General features: G+C 37.8%; 1 protein-coding gene across 2 annotated transcripts in view; it reads left to right on the plus strand.

Moving 5' to 3' along the window:
* Sf3b1 (splicing factor 3b subunit 1) overlaps positions 1-12,881 on the plus strand; it is a 41,051-nt gene extending 28,170 nt beyond the window's left edge. For both annotated transcript variants that reach the window (XM_055616360.1, XM_055616361.1), the window contains 14 exons: positions 301-480; positions 1,212-1,298; positions 1,396-1,666; positions 1,955-2,100; positions 2,191-2,337; positions 2,494-2,619; positions 4,055-4,276; positions 4,755-4,937; positions 5,024-5,135; positions 6,490-6,610; positions 7,422-7,553; positions 8,843-9,115; positions 11,718-11,934; positions 12,406-12,881. In XM_055616360.1, coding sequence (XP_055472335.1) covers positions 301-480; positions 1,212-1,298; positions 1,396-1,666; positions 1,955-2,100; positions 2,191-2,337; positions 2,494-2,619; positions 4,055-4,276; positions 4,755-4,937; positions 5,024-5,135; positions 6,490-6,610; positions 7,422-7,553; positions 8,843-9,115; positions 11,718-11,934; positions 12,406-12,564 — 2,376 coding nt within the window. In that variant the 3' untranslated portion in view covers positions 12,565-12,881. The remainder of the gene's footprint in view (positions 1-300; positions 481-1,211; positions 1,299-1,395; positions 1,667-1,954; positions 2,101-2,190; positions 2,338-2,493; positions 2,620-4,054; positions 4,277-4,754; positions 4,938-5,023; positions 5,136-6,489; positions 6,611-7,421; positions 7,554-8,842; positions 9,116-11,717; positions 11,935-12,405) is intronic.
* Positions 12,882-23,587: the final 10,706 nt, after the last annotated feature.

A 23,587-nucleotide genomic window follows, 5' to 3' on the forward strand; every position in this document is an offset into this window, starting at 1 on the left:
AATTGGTTCTCCTTCCATTGTCTGGATCTCAGAGTTGGAACGAGGTCATTAGGTTTGGTAATAAGCACCTTTACCTCTCAGGCCTGCCACTGATTAAATTACCTTTTTAAATGAGCTGATAACATTGAACTTGAGATACATGAGTTTGAACATTAAAACAATTTTAACAGGAATCAATTCATTCTACTGTATGTAAATTGTCTGCAAAAGTATATGTCACAGTGTTATTCCCAGTGAAATTGGTCCCTTTAGAATGCTTGCTCATATAAAAAAAAAAATAACTATTTTCTTTTTCCTCAGGCTGCCTTACGTCAGATTACTGATAAAGCTCGAGAATTTGGAGCTGGACCTTTGTTTAACCAGATTCTTCCACTGTTGATGTCGCCTACACTTGAGGATCAAGAGCGACATTTACTTGTGAAAGTTATTGATAGAATATTGTATAAACTTGATGACTTAGTACGACCATATGTGCACAAGGTTGGTTTGTTTAATGGCTTTATTTTTATTTTTTATTTTTTTGGTTCTATTTTCCACTGTCTGGAAGGTTCTTTTTTTCTTTTTTGAAATTATGTTTTATTATTTATTATTTTTTAAATTTATTTAAATTTATTTTTGCTTTGTTCAGGCAATGGTCTTGTCCACAGTTTAGGTGGGTCTTTGTATGCCCAGAGGCTCATTTCTTAGGTGGTTCAAGATTATGGCCAATTAACATTACAACTACAAAGCAAACATCACATATATAGCATAGGTATATGTACATTTTTCTTTTGCTTCTTTACTCTTATGGGTTATTTTTCCAGTTGCTTTTATTGACAGAATGAGAATAGCTATTTTATTATAGAATAAAGAATTATCTTTTGATGCTAGCTATTATGACAGTGCTTATGTATTTTTAAATGTTAGTTTACATTTAATTTTCATCTATATCTAGGGCTTGACAGTATAGAAGTTGAGAAACTAAAAAAAAAAAAAACAAACAAAACAAAAAACAATTCTCCTGACAAGGTTTCTCTTTGTAGCCTTGGTTGTTCCTGAAGCTCTATAGACCAGGTTAGCCTCTGCCTGCCAAGTGCTAGGATTAATGAAATGCATGCACCACCACTCCTGGGAATTAAAATCAGTTACACCCGATTAAAAAAGGACTTTGATAATTGTAAATTGATATGGAAATGTAATTCCTTTGGGTTTGTTTGTTTTTTGTCTTTTAGATTCTTGTGGTTATCGAGCCACTGTTAATTGATGAAGATTACTATGCTAGAGTGGAAGGCCGAGAAATTATTTCCAATTTAGCAAAGGTATTCACATTAAATTCCTAGAAAAGGAAATTTGTCTTTTAATGGGTTGATGATTAATGGTATTAAAACTAAGCTGTTCTTGTAACTTTTTCCTTAGGCTGCTGGTCTGGCCACTATGATTTCTACCATGAGACCTGATATAGATAACATGGATGAATATGTCCGAAACACAACAGCTAGAGCTTTTGCTGTCGTAGCCTCTGCTCTGGGCATTCCTTCTTTATTGCCCTTCTTAAAAGCTGTGTGTAAAAGCAAAAAGTCTTGGCAAGCGAGGCACACTGGTATTAAGATTGTACAACAGATAGCTATTCTCATGGGCTGTGCTATCTTGCCACATCTCAGAAGTTTAGTTGAAATCATTGAACATGGTAAGTGGGGATGTATCTTTTATAGATCAGTTGATCTGAATTTTTGGTTACTGATTTGGGGTGGTGTTGGGGGGAGGTAAATAAACAATGGTTTCCCTACACAAATAGGTTATATTTTGAGATGGGTTTGTAATATTTTCTGTTAGCAAACTGCTTTTGCATAACCTTTATGTACTGTGAAATTCTTACAGTTTGGATACATGGCTAGATATATTGCTAAACCTTGGATTGTATTTGAAATGAAAATTAGGTATTGATGCTAACTCACACTTGTGTCTGATTGTATAGGTCTTGTGGATGAACAGCAGAAAGTTCGTACCATCAGTGCTTTGGCCATTGCTGCTTTGGCTGAAGCAGCAACTCCTTATGGTATTGAATCTTTTGATTCTGTGCTCAAGCCCCTGTGGAAGGGTATCCGCCAACACAGAGGAAAGGTGAATCTCCTCATTAGGTCTGTTTTTGTTGTTGATCATTAAGGCAGTCCAAATTACTGACATGTATGTGTTTACTTTTAATTTTAATAGGGTCTGGCCGCTTTCTTAAAGGCTATTGGGTATCTTATTCCCCTTATGGATGCAGAATATGCCAACTACTATACTAGAGAAGTGATGTTAATCCTTATTCGAGAATTCCAGTCTCCTGATGAAGAAATGAAGAAAATTGTTTTGAAGGTAATTTGTTGTTGCAGTTTGTGGGAACATGTTTGTCAGCGTACTGTGCATGTTTAGGAAGTTCAAAGAGATCTTTATAACATTAAAAACAAATTAAAACTATGTTGTTCCATCAGTGTTTTTGGTTTATTTTTTTTTTTTTTTTTAACATTTTAGGTGGTGAAACAATGTTGTGGAACAGATGGTGTGGAAGCAAACTACATTAAAACAGAGATTCTTCCTCCTTTCTTTAAACACTTCTGGCAACACAGAATGGCTTTGGACAGAAGAAATTACCGACAGGTGACCTTTTATTGTTAAAATTTGATTCTTATAAATATTTTTGACTAATTACTTACTTAGAATGCATATTACATACTACAGTTTGCTTTGACTTGTATGTATTCTACTGTTTATTTTTTTCTTTTTTGAGATAGGGTCTCACCGTGTAGCCTGTAAATCACTATGTAGACCTCAAACTTAACTTCTGCCTCCAAGTGCTGGGCTTAAAGGTGTGCTCTACCTGGCCTCTTTTGTGTTTTTCTTTTGAAAAGCATGCATTTAAGCCTGGCATAGTAGTACACGCCTGTAATCCCAGCACTATGGGAGGCAGAGTCAGGCGGATCTCTGTTGTGAATTCGAGGCTAGCTTGGTCTACAAAGTGAGTCCAGGACAGCCAAGGCTACACAAGAGAACCTTGTCTCAAAAAACAACAAAACAAAAAGCATGCATTTAATGTGAAATTTCTTTGAAACCGGTACATTTAAAGCTCACTTGTAGTGTATGGGTGTTTTGCCTACATGTATTTCTGTGTACCGTTTGGTCTTAGGATCTTCTGGTATTGGATTTACAGACAGTTGTGAGCCAAATCTCTTGGTATTAGAGTTACAGACATTGTGCCATATGGGTACTGGGAAACTTGGTCCTTCAGAAGAATAGCCAGTTCTTTTAACTGCAGACCCATTTGTCCAGTCCCTGGGCCATTAACAAAACACTTCCCCCCTCACCGTGTGTGTGTGTGTGTGTGTGTGTGTCTGTGTCTGTGTCTGTGTCTTTGTTTGTCTCTGTCTGTCTAGTCTGTGTCTGTTATAAACAAAAAGTTTCTCCCTATGTGTCTGTGTGAGAAATTAACAGAAAGATTCTCTTTTTCCCTGTGTATGTTTCTGTGTGTGTGTGTATGTGTGTTTAACTTATTCTTATTTGGTGTGTGCATGTACCCCAGTGCATGCATGTATGGAGGTCAGAGAACAGCAGTTAGGAATTGCTCTTTCAGGTAGATCATGGGGATCAAACTCAGGTTGTCAGATTTGTTGGCCATTTACTTATTGAAACCTCTCTATAATCCCTTACCTTTTTTAAGACAAAATTTTACTTTGTAGCCCAGGCTGCTCTCAAATTCTTGGTTGTTCTGCTTCAGCCTCCCAGCTTGGCAGTACTGTGAGTTGATGTTTTTGTCTGATAAGTTGAGGCTTTCTTTAGCTAGCTGAAAATAGGTATAATTTTACTGAGAATTGTTTTTGTTTCAGAAATAGGATTTTATGTTTCTTGGAATGGCTAGACCTTGCTATATATAGCCAGACTGACACTGAACTTGAAAGACTTGACTCAGCCTTTTGAGTGCTGGGATAGTAGGCCTGAGCTACCATATCTAGCTGTTCTCACTTTGAAAATTAATATTAAGTTTTATTTCCTTAGAAAAGTAATAGATTTAAAAGGTGTTTTTATTCTCTCTTTTTAGTTAGTTGATACGACTGTAGAGTTGGCAAACAAAGTAGGTGCAGCAGAAATTATATCTCGGATTGTGGATGACCTGAAAGATGAAGCTGAACAGTACAGGAAAATGGTGATGGAAACAATTGAGAAAATTATGGGCAACCTAGGTGCAGCAGATATTGATCACAAACTTGAAGAACAACTGATTGATGGTATTCTTTATGCTTTCCAAGAACAGACTACGGAGGTAAGGGCAACTAATAATTTATTTCTGGTTTTTAAAATTTATAATTATGTGTATGGGTGAATATTAGAGGGTATTTTAGGGATCAATTGTCCTTTAACCATTTGTTTCCTGGGGATCAAATTCTGGGCATCAGGCCAGGAAATAGACAATTTACCTGCTGAGCCATCACCCTAGCCCGTCACGACTAATTATTATGGCACATTGTCATTGACTTTCATATATGTAGAAAATTTATTTTTAAAGGAGATATTTCTTAAAAGACATTTTAAATACCTTTTTTACTCAGTTTAGCAAATGTTCTTTTACCTCAGGTTTTATTTGATTTAAAAACAAATGAGGTGTTTGTGTGGTTAGAAAAATATTGGCTTAATATTTAGCTGATTATTGGCTTAATAGTCAGCTTTCAGTCAGAACTAAATGCTGTATTTTTAGTGTTTTGGTTTTTTTTCTTTATTTAAGTGCAACGTTTCTCTTTTAGGATTCAGTAATGTTGAATGGCTTTGGCACAGTAGTTAATGCTCTTGGCAAACGAGTCAAACCGTACTTGCCCCAGATCTGTGGTACAGTTTTATGGCGTTTAAATAACAAATCAGCTAAAGTTAGGCAGCAAGCAGCCGACTTGATTTCTCGAACTGCTGTTGTTATGAAGACCTGTCAAGAGGTAATCTATTTATTCTACCAGATGTATATTATTGTATCAGGTAGCTTAATGGAAAACTAACACTTGTAACATCTCTTTTGTTATAGGAAAAACTGATGGGGCACTTGGGTGTGGTGCTGTATGAATACTTGGGTGAAGAGTACCCTGAAGTACTGGGTAGCATTCTTGGAGCGCTAAAAGCTATTGTAAATGTAATAGGTATGGAATTTGCTAGTCATGTGACAATTTGGCCTTTTAATTTTCTTTGTATTTTAAAGCAAAATAGAAAGTTGTAATTAGGAGTTTGTAGATTTTTTTTTTTTTCCTTTTCTTGAGCCTTTCAGGATTGTCAAAATGTCTCGTCTTTTTTCACTATTGTCTATTTATATTTTAATTTAAAAATGTTAAAGGGGAAATTTAGGACATACAAAATCTGGAAATAGTTACAGCTCAAAATGTTTTGAGTTAATGGGAAGAGAGGGCCATAATAGAACTAGTGTATCAGCTGAGAAATAATCTAGCATCTTCTATAAGTGGGAGGGACAACGCTGAAGAGGTAATTCAGTTTTAGAAATTTTCTTCATCTAGTCAATCTTCTGTAGTAAGGTGTTTGGACTGGTTGTTAAGATATTTTTGTGTGCCCTGGGTTCAAAGAAGATGACTAGGTGAAAAAACTGTCTATCCTGTCTTTTATCCATAAGTAAAAATGTAAATATGTAATAATCTTGGGTATGGAGAAAAAAAATTTTTAAAGCAAACAAAGAGATTCCTGTGTTTAAAAATCTCATTGTATGTCAACATAGTGTTGAAAATAGCTTCTTTAGGACTGAAAGAATTTTGAAAAGGCCAGTAGTTCATACACCTGGCTGTTAATAACCATTGTTTTTCCCATTTTGAAAGAAAGACTGAAAATGTGGAAAGGGGAAAGGAGTATTATGCAGTATAGATTTTTGAACTGATGCGTTCACATATAGTCGCCAGTTTAGCCCAGACTTGAATACTGTAATGATAATGACTTGCTAGCAGTCGTTTAGCCACCTGTGAGTCTCTGGTTTTTCAGGAAGTTTTAAACCATATTGTTTGTCTGGCAAACATGAGAAAAGCAATGGAGAATCAGAGCAAGTAATTCTAATTGAAGCAAGAGCCCCTGCTAGCTGCTTTATAGGTTTAGGTAACATCCAGGTATACCCTGCCTTCAGGGAGCCTGGAGATGTGTTTTATTTTGCACTTAAAGGATATGGGCACCCTGACTGGGTTTACACGTCTACCTTTGGCTTATATTGTATTTGGCCATGATATAGGCTGTCCCTGTATTTAAATGTCAGTGTTCAAATAACATTTCAAAACCGAATAAAAACTTGTTACTTCATTTTTAAAATCCTTTCACTGGTTTTCATTTAGTTTTAAATGTAATTAGAAGCTGTTAATAGTTTAAAAATTCTAAGTCTAATTGGGGCTTTTATCCATAGGTATAAATTTATGTTTGTGCATAATATTGCATTGTACAGTAAAAGGAAAAATGAAAGAGATTGCAGTTCAAGTTTTAATAGTTTCTTTGATTTCTGTCAAATAGGTATGCATAAGATGACACCACCAATAAAAGATCTCCTGCCTAGACTCACTCCTATCTTAAAGAACAGGCATGAAAAAGTACAAGAAAATTGTATCGATCTTGTTGGACGTATTGCTGACAGGTAAGCAGATTGTGTAGCAGCATTTTCATAATTTACTTCAAGTAGATTTCTTAAACATTCTCATAGGCAGTGTGTATATATATATATATATATATATATATATATTTAGATTTAATAAATTTGTATTCAGTAGCAAGTTTTGCTTGGAGTTGCTAACCTAAGTATATATGGTCCGGTTATTCAAGGTGACTATTTTCAGTTTGGCTGGTTATAAGAAGTAACAGTGTAGTGTTTTTGTTTTTGTGCCCCCCCTCCCCCCAAGACATGTTTTCTCTGTGTAGCAGCCCTGGCTGTTCTGGCACCAGGCTGGCTTCAAGCTCTGAGACCCACCTGGCTCTGCCTCCCAAATGCTGGGATTAAAGGCGTGTGCTACCACAGCTTGGCTAATCAATGTAAGTTTAAAAACTAAGCCAGGCTTTTTTTTTTTTTTCCCTTTTTTTTTTTTTGAGATAAGATCTGACTGTACACTTGGCTGTCCTGGAAACTCACTTTATAGACCAGAGACTTTTAAACTTAAATCTGCCTCCTGAACGTTGGGATTAAAGGTGTACACCACCATTTAACAAAGCCAGGCTTTTAAGAAGAGTGATGCTAGTTTCCATTTAATAATTAAGATGAGTTAGTGGGGATTTCAGAACTGGATGTGCACATTCACTTTTTAAACTTTCGTGAGAGTAAGGGTTATAGATCAGTGCTGGAACCCTTATTTGGCATGCATGAAGCCCTAGGCTTCATCCCAGCACTACAGAAACAAAACCAAAAAATATCAAAACACCTTAACACAACAATGTTATTTCATTTTTTTAATTAGGGGTGCTGAATATGTATCTGCAAGAGAGTGGATGAGGATTTGCTTTGAGCTTTTAGAGCTCCTAAAAGCTCACAAAAAAGCTATTCGAAGAGCTACTGTCAACACGTTTGGTTATATCGCAAAGGCCATTGGGTGAGTATTTTTTTAGTAGGTTGTAACAAACCCATTGTCTTGGAAAGTACTTTCATGTAGGCATATCTTTTGAGTCATAGAGTTAATCATTTGCAGAAAAAGCATTTCATTTAACCACTGGCCTGCCTTTATCTGTTTTAAAATATTTCCTTAAACTTTTCATTGAACTAAGACAGGTAGGAGACTTTAAATTTTTCCCTACTGAAATATACATATTTTCAGAGAATGTACCATTTTCAGGGTACATTCAGAAGGTGTTGTGTTTTTTGTTTTTGTTTTTTTGTTTTTTGTTTTTGTTTTTGAGACAGAATCACTTTATGTAGTCCTGGAACTTGCTGTGTAGACCAGGCTAGTCTTAAACTTACAGAGATCTGCCTGCCTCTACCTCCCCAGTGCTGCGATTAAAAGTGTATTGAGATTGTGTGCCACCACACCTGGCTAAAACATTGCTTAAAATATCAAGGGATTAGTATTTTACAGTCTTTCAGTCTTCACACATTGTCAAATTGTGGGCCTCTGTTTTAATTGCTCCTAAAAATAAAAAGAAGCTTCTCTGGGCTGGAAAGATAGCTCAGCAGTGAAGAGCACTGGCCGCTGTTAGAGAAGAGCCAGTTTTGATTCCTAGCACCCACATGACTCACCTCCTGTGACTGTAAGTCCAATGGCAGGGATCTGACACCCTCTGCAGGCACTGAACACATGCAGTGCACAGATACATGCCAGCAAAACACTCATACATATAAAAAGTATAATTTTTTACTCTTTAAACTGCTTGAAATATCAAGTAATTTAAATGGTCTAACTGGTTTCAAGAGCCAGGCAGCCTTATAGATACAAGACTACCCAAAAACTCTGGACTCCCATGCTCAAACACATAAAATCTCAAGGAATTCCTTATCTTCCCCATTATCCCTGTTACCATGTTTTTCTTTAGCAGGGTAACCCAACCTAGCTCTGGCTGCTTCGTACCAAGCTTTTACATACTTCATTTGCTAAACGTTAGAGAGATATTTGAAAATGCGTCTACCTGAACTAACATTAAGAAAAATGTGACAATTTGACGCTTTTAAAACCTTTTTTTAAACAATTTTTATTTATTTTAATTTCCTTCTTCCTTGTATGAAGCTCGTAAGTAAAACCACAATCCTAGTGATGAGAGTACTGAATTTTATCAGAATGTTACTAATGTTACTGCATTTTTTTTTTTTTTTTTTTTTTGCAGTTTTTTTCTCTGAGAACAAGTTTAACAAGTACAACAACTTGCTGACATATTTCTTCTTTCTTTTTAGCCCACATGATGTACTGGCTACGCTTTTAAACAACCTCAAAGTTCAGGAAAGGCAGAACAGGGTTTGTACAACTGTAGCAATAGCCATTGTTGCTGAAACATGCTCACCCTTCACAGTACTCCCTGCCTTAATGAATGAATACAGAGTTCCTGAACTTAACGTTCAAAATGGGGTTTTGAAGTCACTCTCCTTCTTGTTTGAGTATATCGGTGAAATGGGAAAAGACTATATCTATGCTGTGACGCCCTTGCTTGAGGATGCATTAATGGATAGGTAAGTGACTAAAACTAAATGCAGAAAAATAATTAATAGTTGTGTTTCTTTTTTTTTTAATTTTATTTTTTTCTTATCAGTTACATTTTATTAACTCTGTATCCCAGCTGTTTCCCGCTCCCTCATTCCCTCCCAATTCCACCCTCCCTCCCTCATCTCCACCGTGCCCCTTTCCAAGTCCACTGATGGGGGGGGACCTCCTCCTCATTCATCTGATCCTGTTTTATCAGGTATCTTCAGGACTGGCTGCAAAGCTCTCCTCTGTGGCCTAACAGGACTGCTCCTCCCTTGGAATAGTTATGTTTCATTTTAGAGTTTATTAAGATAATGTTTCAATGACCTATTATATTGATAAAGAAGAAAAATATTACTATGGATTATTTTATAAGTATATTTTTTTATCTTCATATTTGTTATAATGGGTTACCCAGAGTTTTTTCTTCAAAGTCCCCTACCCCGTTAGTCTGTTTTCATATGTGTTAATAAGCTAAGTACATTTTGAAATGCAATAACTGATTTACTGTTTGTTAGAGAAACCTGTAGTCACGTTTTTGAGACAGGGTCTCAGGTAACCCAGGGTAGCTTTGAACTTACTATATAGCTGAACATAAGATGACCTTAAATTTTATTTCTCCCTTCCTCCTGTACCTTCAGAGTGCAGGGATTGTAGACATGTACCACTATGCCTGGCTTTATTTGGCACTGTGTATGACCTCAGGGCTCCCCATACATGTTAAGCCAGTGCTCAACAAATGAACTATATCCTCAGCAGATCTGGTGTTTTTAATCTTGTATCGAAGATGAAGCTACCCTGTCCAAGTCACAGTCTTTCCTTTGCAGGCCCCCAGTGTTCAGATGGTAGCCATTAGCTCAATATTACTTTTGAGTTATGTGATAAGAGTCTTGCTACATTTTCCTCTCTAGATTGAAGTACAGAATTAATTGAACCTGGCAGGATTATAAAGGCAAGTGTAAGGTTCAAATAGTTTCAGTGGCTGATAAGTTTTCGGCTGGTCACTTTTGTGTCCAGCTTAAAGTTATGTATTCAACTGGCCACATAGCCTGTAATCTCAGCTACCACAGAAGCGAAGATCAAAAACTAGGTGCCAACCTGTGCAACATACTAACACTGCCGTGTATCAAAACAACCTTCAAAAAATTAGGTGGGGTTATAATTCTTCTACCATGCATGAAGCCCTAGATTCAGTCCTAAGTGTAGCCAGAGCCACTCAGTGACCTTCATAAAGGTCAACTTAAACTAACTTAGTGTGGTACCAGAAAATACAGATGGGAAGTTATGGAGACAGAATAGTAATCACAGTTGGTAGAAGGTCGCCTTTCTGTAAACCTAACAAATAGAAGAAAATTGCCTTGTTTTTCACTTACATTGCTTTTTAGTGAGGCATACCTGGATACTACAATCATGGAGAGGTGTGACTTGAGGTTAAAAGTTGTGTTCTGCATAGGAGGAATTTTGTGAAAAGTAAGCACAACTTGTCTTTTCATATTTAGACTACAAATAAAACTGATAGAATCGAAAGTTTGTCAAAACTCTCTGTTTTGGGGGTTGTTTATTCATAAGGGAAAAAAAGCCCTTGGATACTGTATTGCAAAATATATTTGAATTTTATATTCTTGAGGTAATATATCAAATTTATATTCGGAAAATTCAAACTTCTATCAGATGTACATTTTGTAATTTTCATCAATCACCACAATAATTTCCTATACCTTTTACTTTCTTTATTGTGATCTCAACTATTTTTCAAAGTTTTTCTTTTCTTTACCTTTTTTTTTTGCTTTTGTATTTTGAGACAGGTTTTTTTCTGTGTAGTCCTGGCTGTCCTGGACTTGCTTTCTAGACCAGGCTGGCCTCTAAATCACAGAGACCCTCCTGCCTCTGCCTGTCTGAGTGCTTGGATTACAGGTGTGTACACCGTGCCTGGCTACTATTTCATTTTTTAATTCTAGAGTTTATAATAGTTGTTGGTTCTGTATTTAAAAAAAACACTGTGCTTTGAGGATCAATATGCTCAAGATACACTATACACGCTTCTTGAGGAATTAATAAAATATAAAACAAATATGAAAAGAAATATTTTGTTCTGTGTAAGTTGAGGTAATAACAAACTGAAAATTACTAAAAAGAAAGAATACTTCAGTTTGAAAACTTATTAAGAATAGTGTTATCATGGTGATTAAATGACAGTGAATTGGTTACAGGTCAGATCTTTTTTCTTACGCCTTTGAGAGGCTGTTCATTTCTTGGCTAAATGTATGAACACTATTTTATCTCATGTTTGTGCTTAGAATATGTACAGAGTGAATATTACATTGATTTGTCATGAACGTAAATTCAGATTCCACAAGAAGATAAAAATTCTTATTTGTGTAGATTGAAATTGAAATTCTGAATGAAACGATGCCAGTTTGAGAGCAGATTTAATTTTGACTTAAGTGGTGGTATCTTTACTATCAAATATTGCAGAATTTAAAATGACTCGTGAGTCAAATGTTGAGTAGTAATTTAATTCCTAATGTACAGATGAATATTTCTTACAAAATTGGGACGAATTACAGAGACTTTTTCCTTCCCTTTTAGGGACCTTGTGCACAGACAGACAGCTAGTGCAGTGGTGCAGCACATGTCACTTGGCGTGTATGGGTTTGGCTGTGAAGACTCCCTGAATCACTTACTCAACTACGTGTGGCCTAACGTGTTTGAGACCTCTCCCCACGTGATCCAGGCAGTCATGGGAGCTCTGGAAGGCCTGAGGGTTGCCATTGGACCGTGCAGAATGTTGCAGTATTGCTTACAGGTAGGTGAAATGGGTGTGTGTGTGTTTGTTGTTTCTTCTACCCAGGGTTGCTCAAAAAATTTAGTTGACTATGTTGAATTCAGAGTCATTCACTCTCTAATTACCATGTGGGAGACAGTTCTGTATTGAGGTAGGAATTAGGTTTTGTGTTTACCCATCACAATTTTGTGCAGTTTCCAGATTTTTTTTCTTTCCTCTTCAAAGGAAGTACTTGTGTCTGTGTTTATGTTTTTTTTTTGATATAGGGCTATGTTGCCCTGGCTGACCTGGAACTTCCTATGTAGACCAGGCCAGCATTGAACTCCTGGAATAGATCCACCTGCTTCTGCCTCCCGAATGCTGGGATTAAAGGTGTATGCCATTCCATCAGCTAAAATGAAATAGTTGTAATCACGTCTTTATAGCTTGCAGTTGTGTATGTTTGTGTGTGTTTATAATAAATAGTAGTAACTACCTTTTAATTTATTCTAGGGTCTGTTTCACCCAGCTCGGAAAGTCAGAGATGTATATTGGAAAATTTACAACTCCATCTACATTGGCTCACAGGACGCTCTCATAGCACATTACCCAAGAATCTACAATGATGATAAGAACACCTATATTCGTTATGAACTTGACTATATCTTGTAACTTTATTTTGTGTCTAATACAGCTGTTTCACACCTTAAACTTGCTTCAATCTGATGATATAAACTTGTAAAACATTGCAGACCAGTGTAGAGCTGGTCATAGAGAAGGGGTAGAAAATCCAGTAGCATGATTTTTAATAACTTTTCTTTCTGACGTTAAATAGTAAATGCCAGTAGTGACCAAGGACACAGTGATTACACACACTATACTGGAGGGATATCATTTTTTTATTCATCTTTATGAAGATTTAGAATTCATTCCTTGTGTTTAAAGGGAATGTTTAATTGAGAAATAAACATTCGTGTACAAAATGCTAATTTGTGTGTGTTTTTTGAATATAACTTGTAAAATGCAGAACTTTGGTAAAGTTTTGGTTTGTGTAGAGTAAGTGGCTTAATTTTATTTTCTGTCACCTGGCTTATTGTGGAACATAGCAGAACACAGATTTTTAAAGTGATGGCCTCTTTGTCAAAAGTCCACTGTTTTGTTGATGAGAAGAGTAGCTTTGAGGGTGTTCTCTCAATGTAGCATAGCCATTCCATCACCATCACTGTAGGAAGTAGCACTTTGAACTTGAATATTATTTTGTATTTACATAGCACCTTTCACCTCTTGATTTCTCAAAATGCTTTATGAATGGGCATAAAGGATGTATTTTACGTCATGTGCAACTCTTGCTGGCCTGTGTTTTTAAAGTGGAAAAGCTGTCTATATTTCAAAACTATTCTTCCTGTTAGGATGACGCTATAAATGAAATGTTAGTGTAGTAAGATAATTTTTGGGCTTTTTTTTCCCCACTTTTTTTTTATTAATTACACTTTTTTCACTTTGTATCCCCCCCATAAGCCCCTCCCAGTCTTTGGGCTTTTGTAGTATGTCATTATCAGTTCATTTCAGTAAGCAGCTGTTGAACACCTGCTGAATGTTAGCCACTGTCCTTAGATGCAGGGGCTGCAAAGGTGCATATGACCTGGTCTTTACCTTTTAAAACCAGTGTAATGGAAGGGGCATGCACAGAGTCCTTATGTACCAGGATGCTATGCAATGGCAGAAGCAAAAATGCCTGGATTTGCTTAATTTGTATTTAATTTATATGTAGCAGTCAGATATTATGTTGGTTTAAGTGTGAACATAAGCCAAAATGCCCCCTCAGTTCTTGAAGAACCAAGCATTAAGGCTCTACTTTAATGTTTTGGGGGCAACTAATAATCAGTTTTCTTTCATTTTATGCCCTAAATTTCTTGGGCCCCCATCACTGTTTGTTTTGTCTCCCTCTGTTTGTATTTCTGTGGATTCTAAAGGGAAATAAATTGTGCCATCGTGTGGCTCATATATGAATGCCATTCTCAAACTTCTAGGAGTGCTAGAAGCTTGTGCTTCTGACTACTCTGGTAGAAGTTTAGATAATAAACAGCTTCTGCTTCGCTTTTGTAAAATTGATAATGAACATTAAGTGCTACCAAGCAGGATACATAGCACCTTTCTCCCTTGTGTGTGGTCTGACTTCTTGACTGTATCATTGAGTACTAAAATCAGACAAATTTCCAGACCACTTTCCTGTTCTTAGAAATTTTCTACCCATAACCTATTACACATTTTTAAATATTGCTGTTTTGTATAGTTGATTTCAAATAACCCTTGGTAGTTATTAATTTTGAGAATTGAATAGTTCTCAAAGTTAAAATTTAATTTTAAACCACTTGGGGAAATTTTTATTGCATTATCAATTAAAATACTTAACATAGCTTCTTGCTATTTATGGAAAACAAGATTTGCAGTAGAAATACAGATCAAAAGAGACTGCCTACTCCTTAAGTGACATTTTGCTGATAGAGGTGATTTGAGGATAGATAAGGGGGAAAATGCTGAAGACTGTGACTTCAAGATTAGGACCAAATAGAGGCTCAAAGATGTTTGTGTTGTTTAATATTCTTACTAAGTAAGGAAAGCATTTTGGGAAAAACCTTTGTGAAAGATGCTATGTGAAGTTTTAACTCTTCTCAAAGACCTTTTCTTTAGCACTTTATTTTCATATTTCTTAAGGCAACACTTGGACAGGAAGAATTAATGTTCTTAAGTGGACAAAAGGGTAGGTTTTCCTCTGGGTTTTTGTTTTTTTTATTTTTTCTGTGGGCCATTGCCCTCTGGTGGAATTAATTTCTTTGGCTGTTTGATTTCTTTTCTTTTTTCTTTTTTTTTTTTTTTTATTGTATTTTTAAAATTTGTTGTATGGTGCCCTGTGAAGCATCAAGTACCACTAGATAAATAAAAATTATTATTGTATCTAAAGTCTTAGTATACCAATTCTTAATCTTAGTTGACTCTGTATGGTGTTATACTGTGTATGCTGTGTTGTGGTTTGCCGTTTTAATTATATAGAGCTCTTTGGCTTGTTGGTCAAACAAGTGAAACTGAATGTTAGATGTTTTTCTTCATGAACTAAGACTAGGTGGGCATGGTAGCACAGGCCTGTGTTCCCAGCACTTCGGCAATCGCAAAGAGGATTGCAAGGTTCCCTGTCTAGGGTGTATGTAAGACCCTGCCAAAAAAAAATCTAACGAAACAGAACTAAAAATAAGTTGAAAAAAGACAGTTGCAGCTCTATCAGTTAAGTAGTTTGGCTCAGGTTTCCAATGGTGGTTATGTTTTAAAAGGTTAATTGAAGATACAGTACAGCAATCCCAGAATTACTCTGTTTCTGTACTAACATTGTAGGCCAGGTAAGTCCTATGTGGGGGGATGTCCTATGCCAAAAACACCCCTTTTCCTTGCCTTTTGGTGAGAAGCAGCTAGCTTAAGACTTGGGTTTTTGAATGGTTGGCTGGAAACTTGACAGCTCAGGCTGACCTTAAATTCCGGGTCGTCCTATCTCTACTTTCCAAAGGTTGGAATTACAGGCTCATGCCACCATGCCTGTGTGGCCTCAGACTTTAAGTAGGACTCACATCAGCTAAACTGTGGAGTATGTAGAAAGTACTTCATTATAAGCATCAATGCCTGGAAAGTAATTCACAAATACCTAAGACATCTACTTAAGTAAATGGCCATGGAAAGTACGCTGTGAAGATGTGTTCAGATGTCTGTCCTCAGAGCATTTGTGTGGTATACTTGGGGTCTGCTAGCAGCAGTTAGGAGGCTTGTTGCTCCATTTGGACTGTTGGTCTTTAAGGACTTTGAGGTGATAACAGGTAAGTTTTGGCAGGCCAAGTTAGAGTCCTTGAAATCTTCAGACTGCATTTAACCTATTGTGTACTCAGCCTGTTTAAACTGCCTTTAAGAGAGTACAATTGATCTTATTATAATGCCCTGGATATTGATGTAGTCAGCTTTTACAACTTCAGTTAATAACTTTAATCTTAAATTGATGTACTCTTAATGCTTCTGACCCAGAATAAGTTTTATGTGTGTTGCTAAATGCAGCCAGCAGCCTTATACAACAAATACATAAGTGTTGGGAGTAACCTGTGGATACAGCTTCATATTGAATGCCTGCAGTATGCCCTTCTCAGTGCTTCTGGGTCAGCTGGACCAGTAAAGCTACATCTTCCCTCGGAAAACTCTTAGCTTTAGCATATCCCGTATCCCTTCCCCATGCAATGTGTTCTGCAGGGAAAGCTAGAGATTTAGAGCAGACTGACAGGCCACTAATCACAAGACAAAAGGAGAGAAGTGGAGAACTCAAATTTGAGCATGATTTTTTAGTTAAATTAATTCAAGAGGAAGTCTGTTATTTCCAACGTAAGATTTTACATTTTAGTCTCTGAGGTTTTCATTAGTGCATTAACCAATGCAGACGTTTGCATAGAAAGCTGTGGAGGGGCTTCTACAGCAGAGTAACAATCTATGGGAGGCAAGGCAGCTCGTGACTCAGCAGTTCAAACTTTGCCAGTCTGACCCTGAGTAGCATTTTAGGCATACTTCAGCTCAGCACAACTTGGTAAAAAATTTCCTGGAGTAGTTAACCTCGTGTGTACAGTAACTGTGTAAAGTACATGATAATGCCAAGGTCAGCATGCTATTAACCTCGTCTGTTCCCAGCCTGCTGGGCACTGAACAACCCGTGTGTTTATCTTCCTATGGGAAGCTATTGAGCATGACTTGCTGAGAATTTAAGTTTCCCAGGCAGTCAGGATTTGTAGGTCTGAAGGAGTCAGTGACATTTTTAGTGCTCATATTAGAAAGATTGGAGATGTGCTGGTAGTCTGTTTCGGGCATTGTGACATGTTGGATACACACTTTGTATTTTATAGTCCCATTAATAAGTGTAGGTAGAGATTTATTTATGGTGCTGGGGATGGAACCTAGGACCTCAAGCATACTGTGGGTGTTCTACCAACTTCAGGCTTGGGAAGAGCATTTTAAAGAAGTTAGCAGATTGGCTCTGGGGCTGGGGGTTCTTAATGAAGTGTTATCCTGGAAACTGCTAGAGAGAAAAAAATCAATCTGCAAATGATAAATTGTTGATTTGTTGTGTATTATTACCCCTCTCTGCCATAAGTTAAAAGTTGAGAAAATCTCCATATTTAGCAGTTTTGTGGCTTCTGTCTAAACTCAGTAATAAACAGTGTAGTTCAGTAAAGCAATCCTCAGTACTGAAGAGAGGCTTCAGCCTAGGGAAATGAAGCTTGATGTGCTCCTTCAAGCAAACAAAAAACCCACCAAGTCCACATAGTGATGGGAATGCATGCATGGGTGTGGGGCCTTCTGCTAGAGCACGTGAGGGAAGAGAACAAGGCGTCACCACAATACAGGCTGAGCGGTTCTGGTGTTAGTCCTGAGCTTAGAACCAGGCATGCTAAGTCCTGGCTGTGTGACCGCGGGCAAGCTGATCTCAGTTTTCCAGTTCATAGAATGGACATAATAATAGTTTTTCTCTCGGTAAATGGTAGTCTGAGGTGAAGAAGAGCTGAGATAATGTTTACACATATCAGCATCCTGCTGTATGTTTGATAGCACTTACTATTTGAGACCACTTTGGGAAAAACTCAAGCTCCTTCTAGGACTTAAACCCAGGTCCTTAGCGCGAGCAGCTTGTGCTCTCAGCTGCTGAGCCATCTCTCCATTCCCAGCACAAGTAGTTTAATGCCAACTTCTGATACATGAAAAAAACAAAGCCAAGAGTCATCAGAGTTAAAACCTTCCTGGGGGTGAGCATGTGTTTGTTTTTTTCGAGATAGGGTTTTTCTGTGTAGCCTTGACTTTCCTAGACTGTCCTGGCTTTGTAGACAGGCTGGCCTCATACTCATAGAGAGGCCTGCCTCTGCCTCCCCGAGTGCTGGAATTAAAAGCGTGCACCACCAGGCCTAGCTAATGCTTTGTAATTTATGAACAAATAACCATTGCTCATTTATTTTTCACAATAGCCTTCAGAAGTAGACATTTATTCCTGGTGGACGAAGGAGAAAGGGTTCTGAGAGACTGTGAAGTTGTATGTAGCCAGCGCACTGATTTGACTCTAAGCTGATACTTCCACCAATGGATACATTCATTATTATTCTAGTCTTTTAACTGCAAAATTGATTTCTGGTCTTGATATTGTAGAATAATTACATATTTTTAAAATATGTGATTTAAAAACTTTCTGTGGTACCAGGAACTGAAACAGTGCCCTCACACATGCCACGTATGCTCTCTACCAACAGAAATATGTTCTCTTTATTTTGTTTTGAGACAAGGTTTCACCCTGTAGCCCCAACTGACTTCAAACTGGAGATCCTTCTGCCTCAGTTCCCTAGGACTGGGATTACAGGTGTGCATCACCATGCCAAGCTCGGTTTCTCTCCTGATGTTACCTGAACTGGCTGCCCTGCCTTGGCGCATTCAATTGAGGCTTTCAGAAAGGTCGGCTTCCTCTTGACCTGACTGGCTCCTGCCAGTTTTTTGACAATAGGCTCCTTTGGCTGTACGGGGTCCAGCTCTCTCAGATACAGCAGCACCCAGGATTCACACTGCTCTCACCCCACGCTCAGGCTTGTCTTCACTCAGGTGTCTGCCCTGGTGGACTGTGTGTCATGGGAGCATGGACTGGACCCCTTACTTACCCTCCTGTCCCTGGCACCTGCTTGCTTCAAGGGACTTGGTGTAAAAGCTTCCATGTGAATTATTTCAGGCAGGTTATTGTTGACAAGTGTTATACAAGAACTTCAAAAGCATGGAAGTAAGTAGACATTCTCAAGCAAATAATTCTTTTAGAGTAACTTACAAGTTCACCCCTAGATTGAGGAGAATGTTCTGTGAAAAGCTTTCTTCGAAACATTCTGATTTCTGCAGTATGTTTAGGTTCCGACAGGGGTCAGCAAAACCCAGGAAAACAAAAGCTAACCCCTTTTCAACGGCAAGTTAGTGAAGAAAGCAGCGCTAGAAATCTGACAAGTCTTATGGAAGAATAATGGCTGCCAGAAAGGGCATGTTTTTATTAATTAAATATTAATATTTAATATTCTTTAATCTATTTTAAAAGACGAGGCGTTTAAAATAATCATCTTTCATTTTATTATAATTATTTAAAAATTGAGTGCTTTTTTTTTTTTTGCCAGTGTCTCACCATAATTTATTAACCTTCAAATCCTCTTGACAGTAGCTGGTAATATTCTGTACTAGTGGCAGTGTGAATGAAGTCCCCAAGAACCATGCAACATCATACAGTTTTTAGATGAGGGAACCCAGATTCACACATGAGCTGTTTGGCTCCAACAGCTGATGTTTTTAGCACCATTTCACACAGCTTTTTTTCAAGACAAAATCCCCTTTCGTCACATTGATTAAAAATTTAAAAACATTTACTTATTTTTATTTTACATGTATGAGTATTTGGACAGCATGTATGTATACCCACTACATACGTGCAGTGTCCGCAGAGGACGGAAGAGGAAATCAGTGGGCTCCGAGATGGAGTTACAGACGCTTGTGAGGCGCAGTGTGGGTGTTAGCACTGAACCTGGGTCCTCTGCACGAGCAGCAAGCACTTTTTACACAGCCGACCACATCTTCAGCCCCCACGTTGATGTGTTCTCTTCGGCCTTGAACTTAAGCTTTAGTTCTAAGAATACTGGGTCTCGTTATGACATTTTCACAGCACACCCCTGTGCTTCCTCACACTCCATTCTCCACATGCTGACTGTCCTTTTTTCCAGCCTGCGCCTCACTGCTCCCCCTTCTGCTCTCAAATGGTCTTTTTTCTGCTTGCGCACACACAGGCACACGTGCATGTACGTACACACATGACGTACAGATTTCTAAAAATACAGATGGTTTGTATGAGAGAACATGCACAGCATCTGTCCTTTTGGTTTTAACTTATTTTGCTTAACTTGCTCACCTTCAGTTCCATTCCTTTCCCTAAAAAAGATTTAATTTCATTTTTATGCTGAATAAAATTGTATATTATACATGTATTAATTTTCTTTACCCCTTCATCTACTGATGGCATCTAGGCCAGTTTCATTTCTTGGTTATTGAAAATAGTGCATAAAGCTTCTGCACAGCAAAGGGCACCATTATTTGAGCAAATTGGCATCCTACAGAATTGGAAAAAAATCTTTACCAGTTATGCATTTGATAGGTTAGAATCTAGAATATAAAAAGAATTAAAAATTTTTGAACATAAAGAAAACACATAACTCAGTTAAAAATGGGCCATTGAACTAAACAGGGAGTCCTGAACAGACGAAACACAAAAGTCTGAGAAACAAACAAATTTCAACATCTTTAGCCACCGGGAAAAAGCAAATTAAAACTTACTTTCTCTTACTTCAGTGAGAATGGCCAAAATCAATAAAATAAATGCTGACACATGTTGATGAGATTGCAGGGGAAGAGGACACTTACTGATTGCGGGAGTGCAGATGGGGCAGCGACTATGGAGGAGTGTGGAGGCTCCTCAAAAAGCTAAACCAATCCACCACAAAACCCAGCTGTACCATTCTGTGACACCTACCTAAAGCACTGGACATCCTGCTATCAGAGACACCTGCTCAACCATTTTCATGGCTGCTCTACTCACAATAGCCAGAAACTAGAAACAGTGGAGATGTCTATTGATTGATGGGTGGATAGTGAAAATGTGGTACATTGACACAATGAAATGTTATTCACTTGTTAAGAAAATGAAAATAAGAAGTTTGCAGGGGAATGGATGTAGCTATAGACAACCATACTGAGTGATGTGACTCAGATTAAAAAAGAAATAGTGTGTTTTGATCTTACATGTGAATGTTAGCCTTTAAGATTTAGATATGTGCATTTTGATCAGAATAATCATAGAAGATAGGCAGTTAGTAAAAATGGGGTGGGGGAGTGTATCTTTTAAGGAAGGGGAAATAGAGCACTGAGCTATAAGGAGATAAAGGGAAAAATAAAATAGGAAGGTTAAATGGAGGAAGGGGATTAAAGGACAGGGTAAAGGGAGAGACACCTAACACTATGGTCTTTTGATCACATGTAAACCTACTACTGTAGAGGCCCCCTAAAATATACGCATATATGAAAGAAAACTAAATGGAGTCACCAAATAAAAGGGAGACAGTGCCCAGCTAGACATCCTAAATCATCAACTCAAACCTCCAGTGCCAGGAATCGGTTCTATCGTGTTGAATTTTTGGCCAAAAGGGTCCCATCGAAATCTCCAAACATCATTGGCTATTGTCAAGGCTATTAGTTACCTGCTACAACTTGATGGTAATGTCCTATTGCTGAAGACCCCACTTATGTCACAGAACATGGAGAATCCGAGCTAGTGCCGAACTAGAAGCTTTACTCTACTGACTGGTGTTCATGGTTCTGGAAGTACTTTGCATAGTTCTGGAGGAGAAAATCAGTCAATATGACCCAGCTACAAACGTTGCACCTTGTCTTAGTTAGGATTTCTATTGCTGTGAAGGGACACCATGGCCATGGCAACTCTTATAAAGGAAAACATTTACTTGGGGCTGGCTTACAGTTTAGAGGTTTAGTTCATTATCAACATGAGGGCAGGCTGGCAAACACAGTGTTAGAGAGGGGCTGAGAGTTCTGCATCTGAATCCAGAGGCAGCAGGGAGAGAGAGAGAGAGAGAGAGAGAGAGAGAGAGAGAGAGAGCCTGAGCTTGAGCCTGAGCCTGGCGTGAGCTTTTAAACCCCAAAGCCCATCCCTTCAACAAGACCACACAACCTAATAGTGCCACTTATTGGTGACCAAGCATTCAAATCTATGAGCCTGTGAAAGCCACTGCTATTCAAACTACCACAGTCATTCAATTACAAACTGTGCCGCCCACAGCCGTGACCTTCATGCTGGATATACTGGTACAGTGTGGCACAAATGGTATGGGAGTAATCAGCCACTTTCTGAGTGAATTTAAGCTACTCGGTGATATGGGACATACACCCAATACAGCTAAAGTGGTGAAAAGTCCAAGATTAGATGGGCCCTAGGGAAAAACCTTTTATTATTTTTTTAATTAAAAAAAAAATTATAGCCAGGTGTGCACATCTGTAATCCCAGCACTCAGGGAGGAAGAGGCAGGCAAATCTCTGTGAGTAGGAGGCCAGCTTGGTCTACAAAGGGAGTTCCAGGACAGCCAAGGCTACGCAGAGAAACCCTCACTCAAAAAATAAAAATAAAACATAAAGAATTACAATATAATTACACCACTTCTGCCTTCCCTCTCAGAAACTTTAAAATGCCATGCAATTTTTGGGATTATTTCCTGTCCTATTGGAAAGTCTATGTTTATATGTTTAAATGTTTTCACTTAGCAGTTTCAGAGTTTTGGGTCTCAGATTAAAGTGTTTAATCCACTTTGAATTGACTTTTGTGTGGGGTGAGATACAGCAGTTCAGTTTCATTCTTCTACACCTGAGCATCCAGTTTTTCTAGCACTGTTGTTAAAAAGTCCATCTTTCCACAATGTGTATTTTTGGAACTTTTGTTGAAAGTCAGTGAGTTGGCTTCTTTCTTAGTTTTCTGTTCTTCCCCCTCCTCCATTCTTCTGTTTTTGTATCAGTACTATTGTTACTGTGTTCTGTAGTATAATTTAAAACCAGGTGTTATGACGACTTCTCTCTTTTTGTTGAGGATGGTTTTAGTGGTTTGGAGTAATCTGTGTTTCCAGGTGAAATTTAGGCTGCCCCTCCCCTTTTGTGGGTGAAGACTATCATTAGCTTTTGATGGGGATCGCCTTGAATCTGTAGCTTTCTTTTGGTGACAGCCATTTTCACAGTTTGAATTCTGTCAACCCATAAGCATGAGAGGTGTGTTCATCTTCTGTCTTCTTCACTTTCTTCCTTCAGTGTTTTACAGTTTTCACACAGAAATTCTTCACTTTGGTTGGGTATATACCTAGGTATTTTATTTTGAAGCTATTGTCAATACAAGTTTTTTGTTGTTGTTGTTGTGATTTTTGTTTTTGGTTTGTTTGTTTGTTTTAGTTTTTCAAGACAGAGTTTCTCTGTGCAGCCTTGGCTGTCCTGGACTTTGTAGAGGCCTGCCTCTGCCTCCCTGAGTGCTGGGATCACAGGCATGTGCCACCACACTCAGCTTTCAATAGGAGTTTTTGATTTACATTTTTTGCTTTTTTATAATTTCATACACAATACTGTCTTTACATCATTTCCACCTTTATTTTTCCCGTTTCAACTTCCCCAACTCTCTTTCAAGTTCATGACATCTTGTATAATTAATGTTGCAGGCATCTGTATCTACACCTATATTTATCTCCTACTGATCCCATTTAGTGTTGTATGTATGTATGTATGTATGTATGTATGTATGTATGTATGTATATGTACGCTGACCACTGCGATTGGATAACACATAAGAGGATTCATCTGCAGAGAAGATGGATTCTCCCTCTCCCAGCAGCATCTGTTTCATCTGGAACATAACAGTAAGGGTACCTGCCAGTTTAGAATGAGAACTCTGAGGTGAGTGAGTATCTAAGTGCTTTCATAGTAGGGTCAGTGCAAATGTAGGGACAGATGCTGTTTATTATTTGGGCTGCTATGTATGCAGAGTACTGACTTTTTTTTTTTTTTTTGCCTCATT

This window comes from Psammomys obesus, unplaced genomic scaffold (genome assembly GCF_907164565.1).
Source record: "Psammomys obesus unplaced genomic scaffold, mPsaObe1.curated_primary_1811, whole genome shotgun sequence".
Taxonomy (NCBI): domain Eukaryota; kingdom Metazoa; phylum Chordata; class Mammalia; order Rodentia; family Muridae; genus Psammomys; species Psammomys obesus.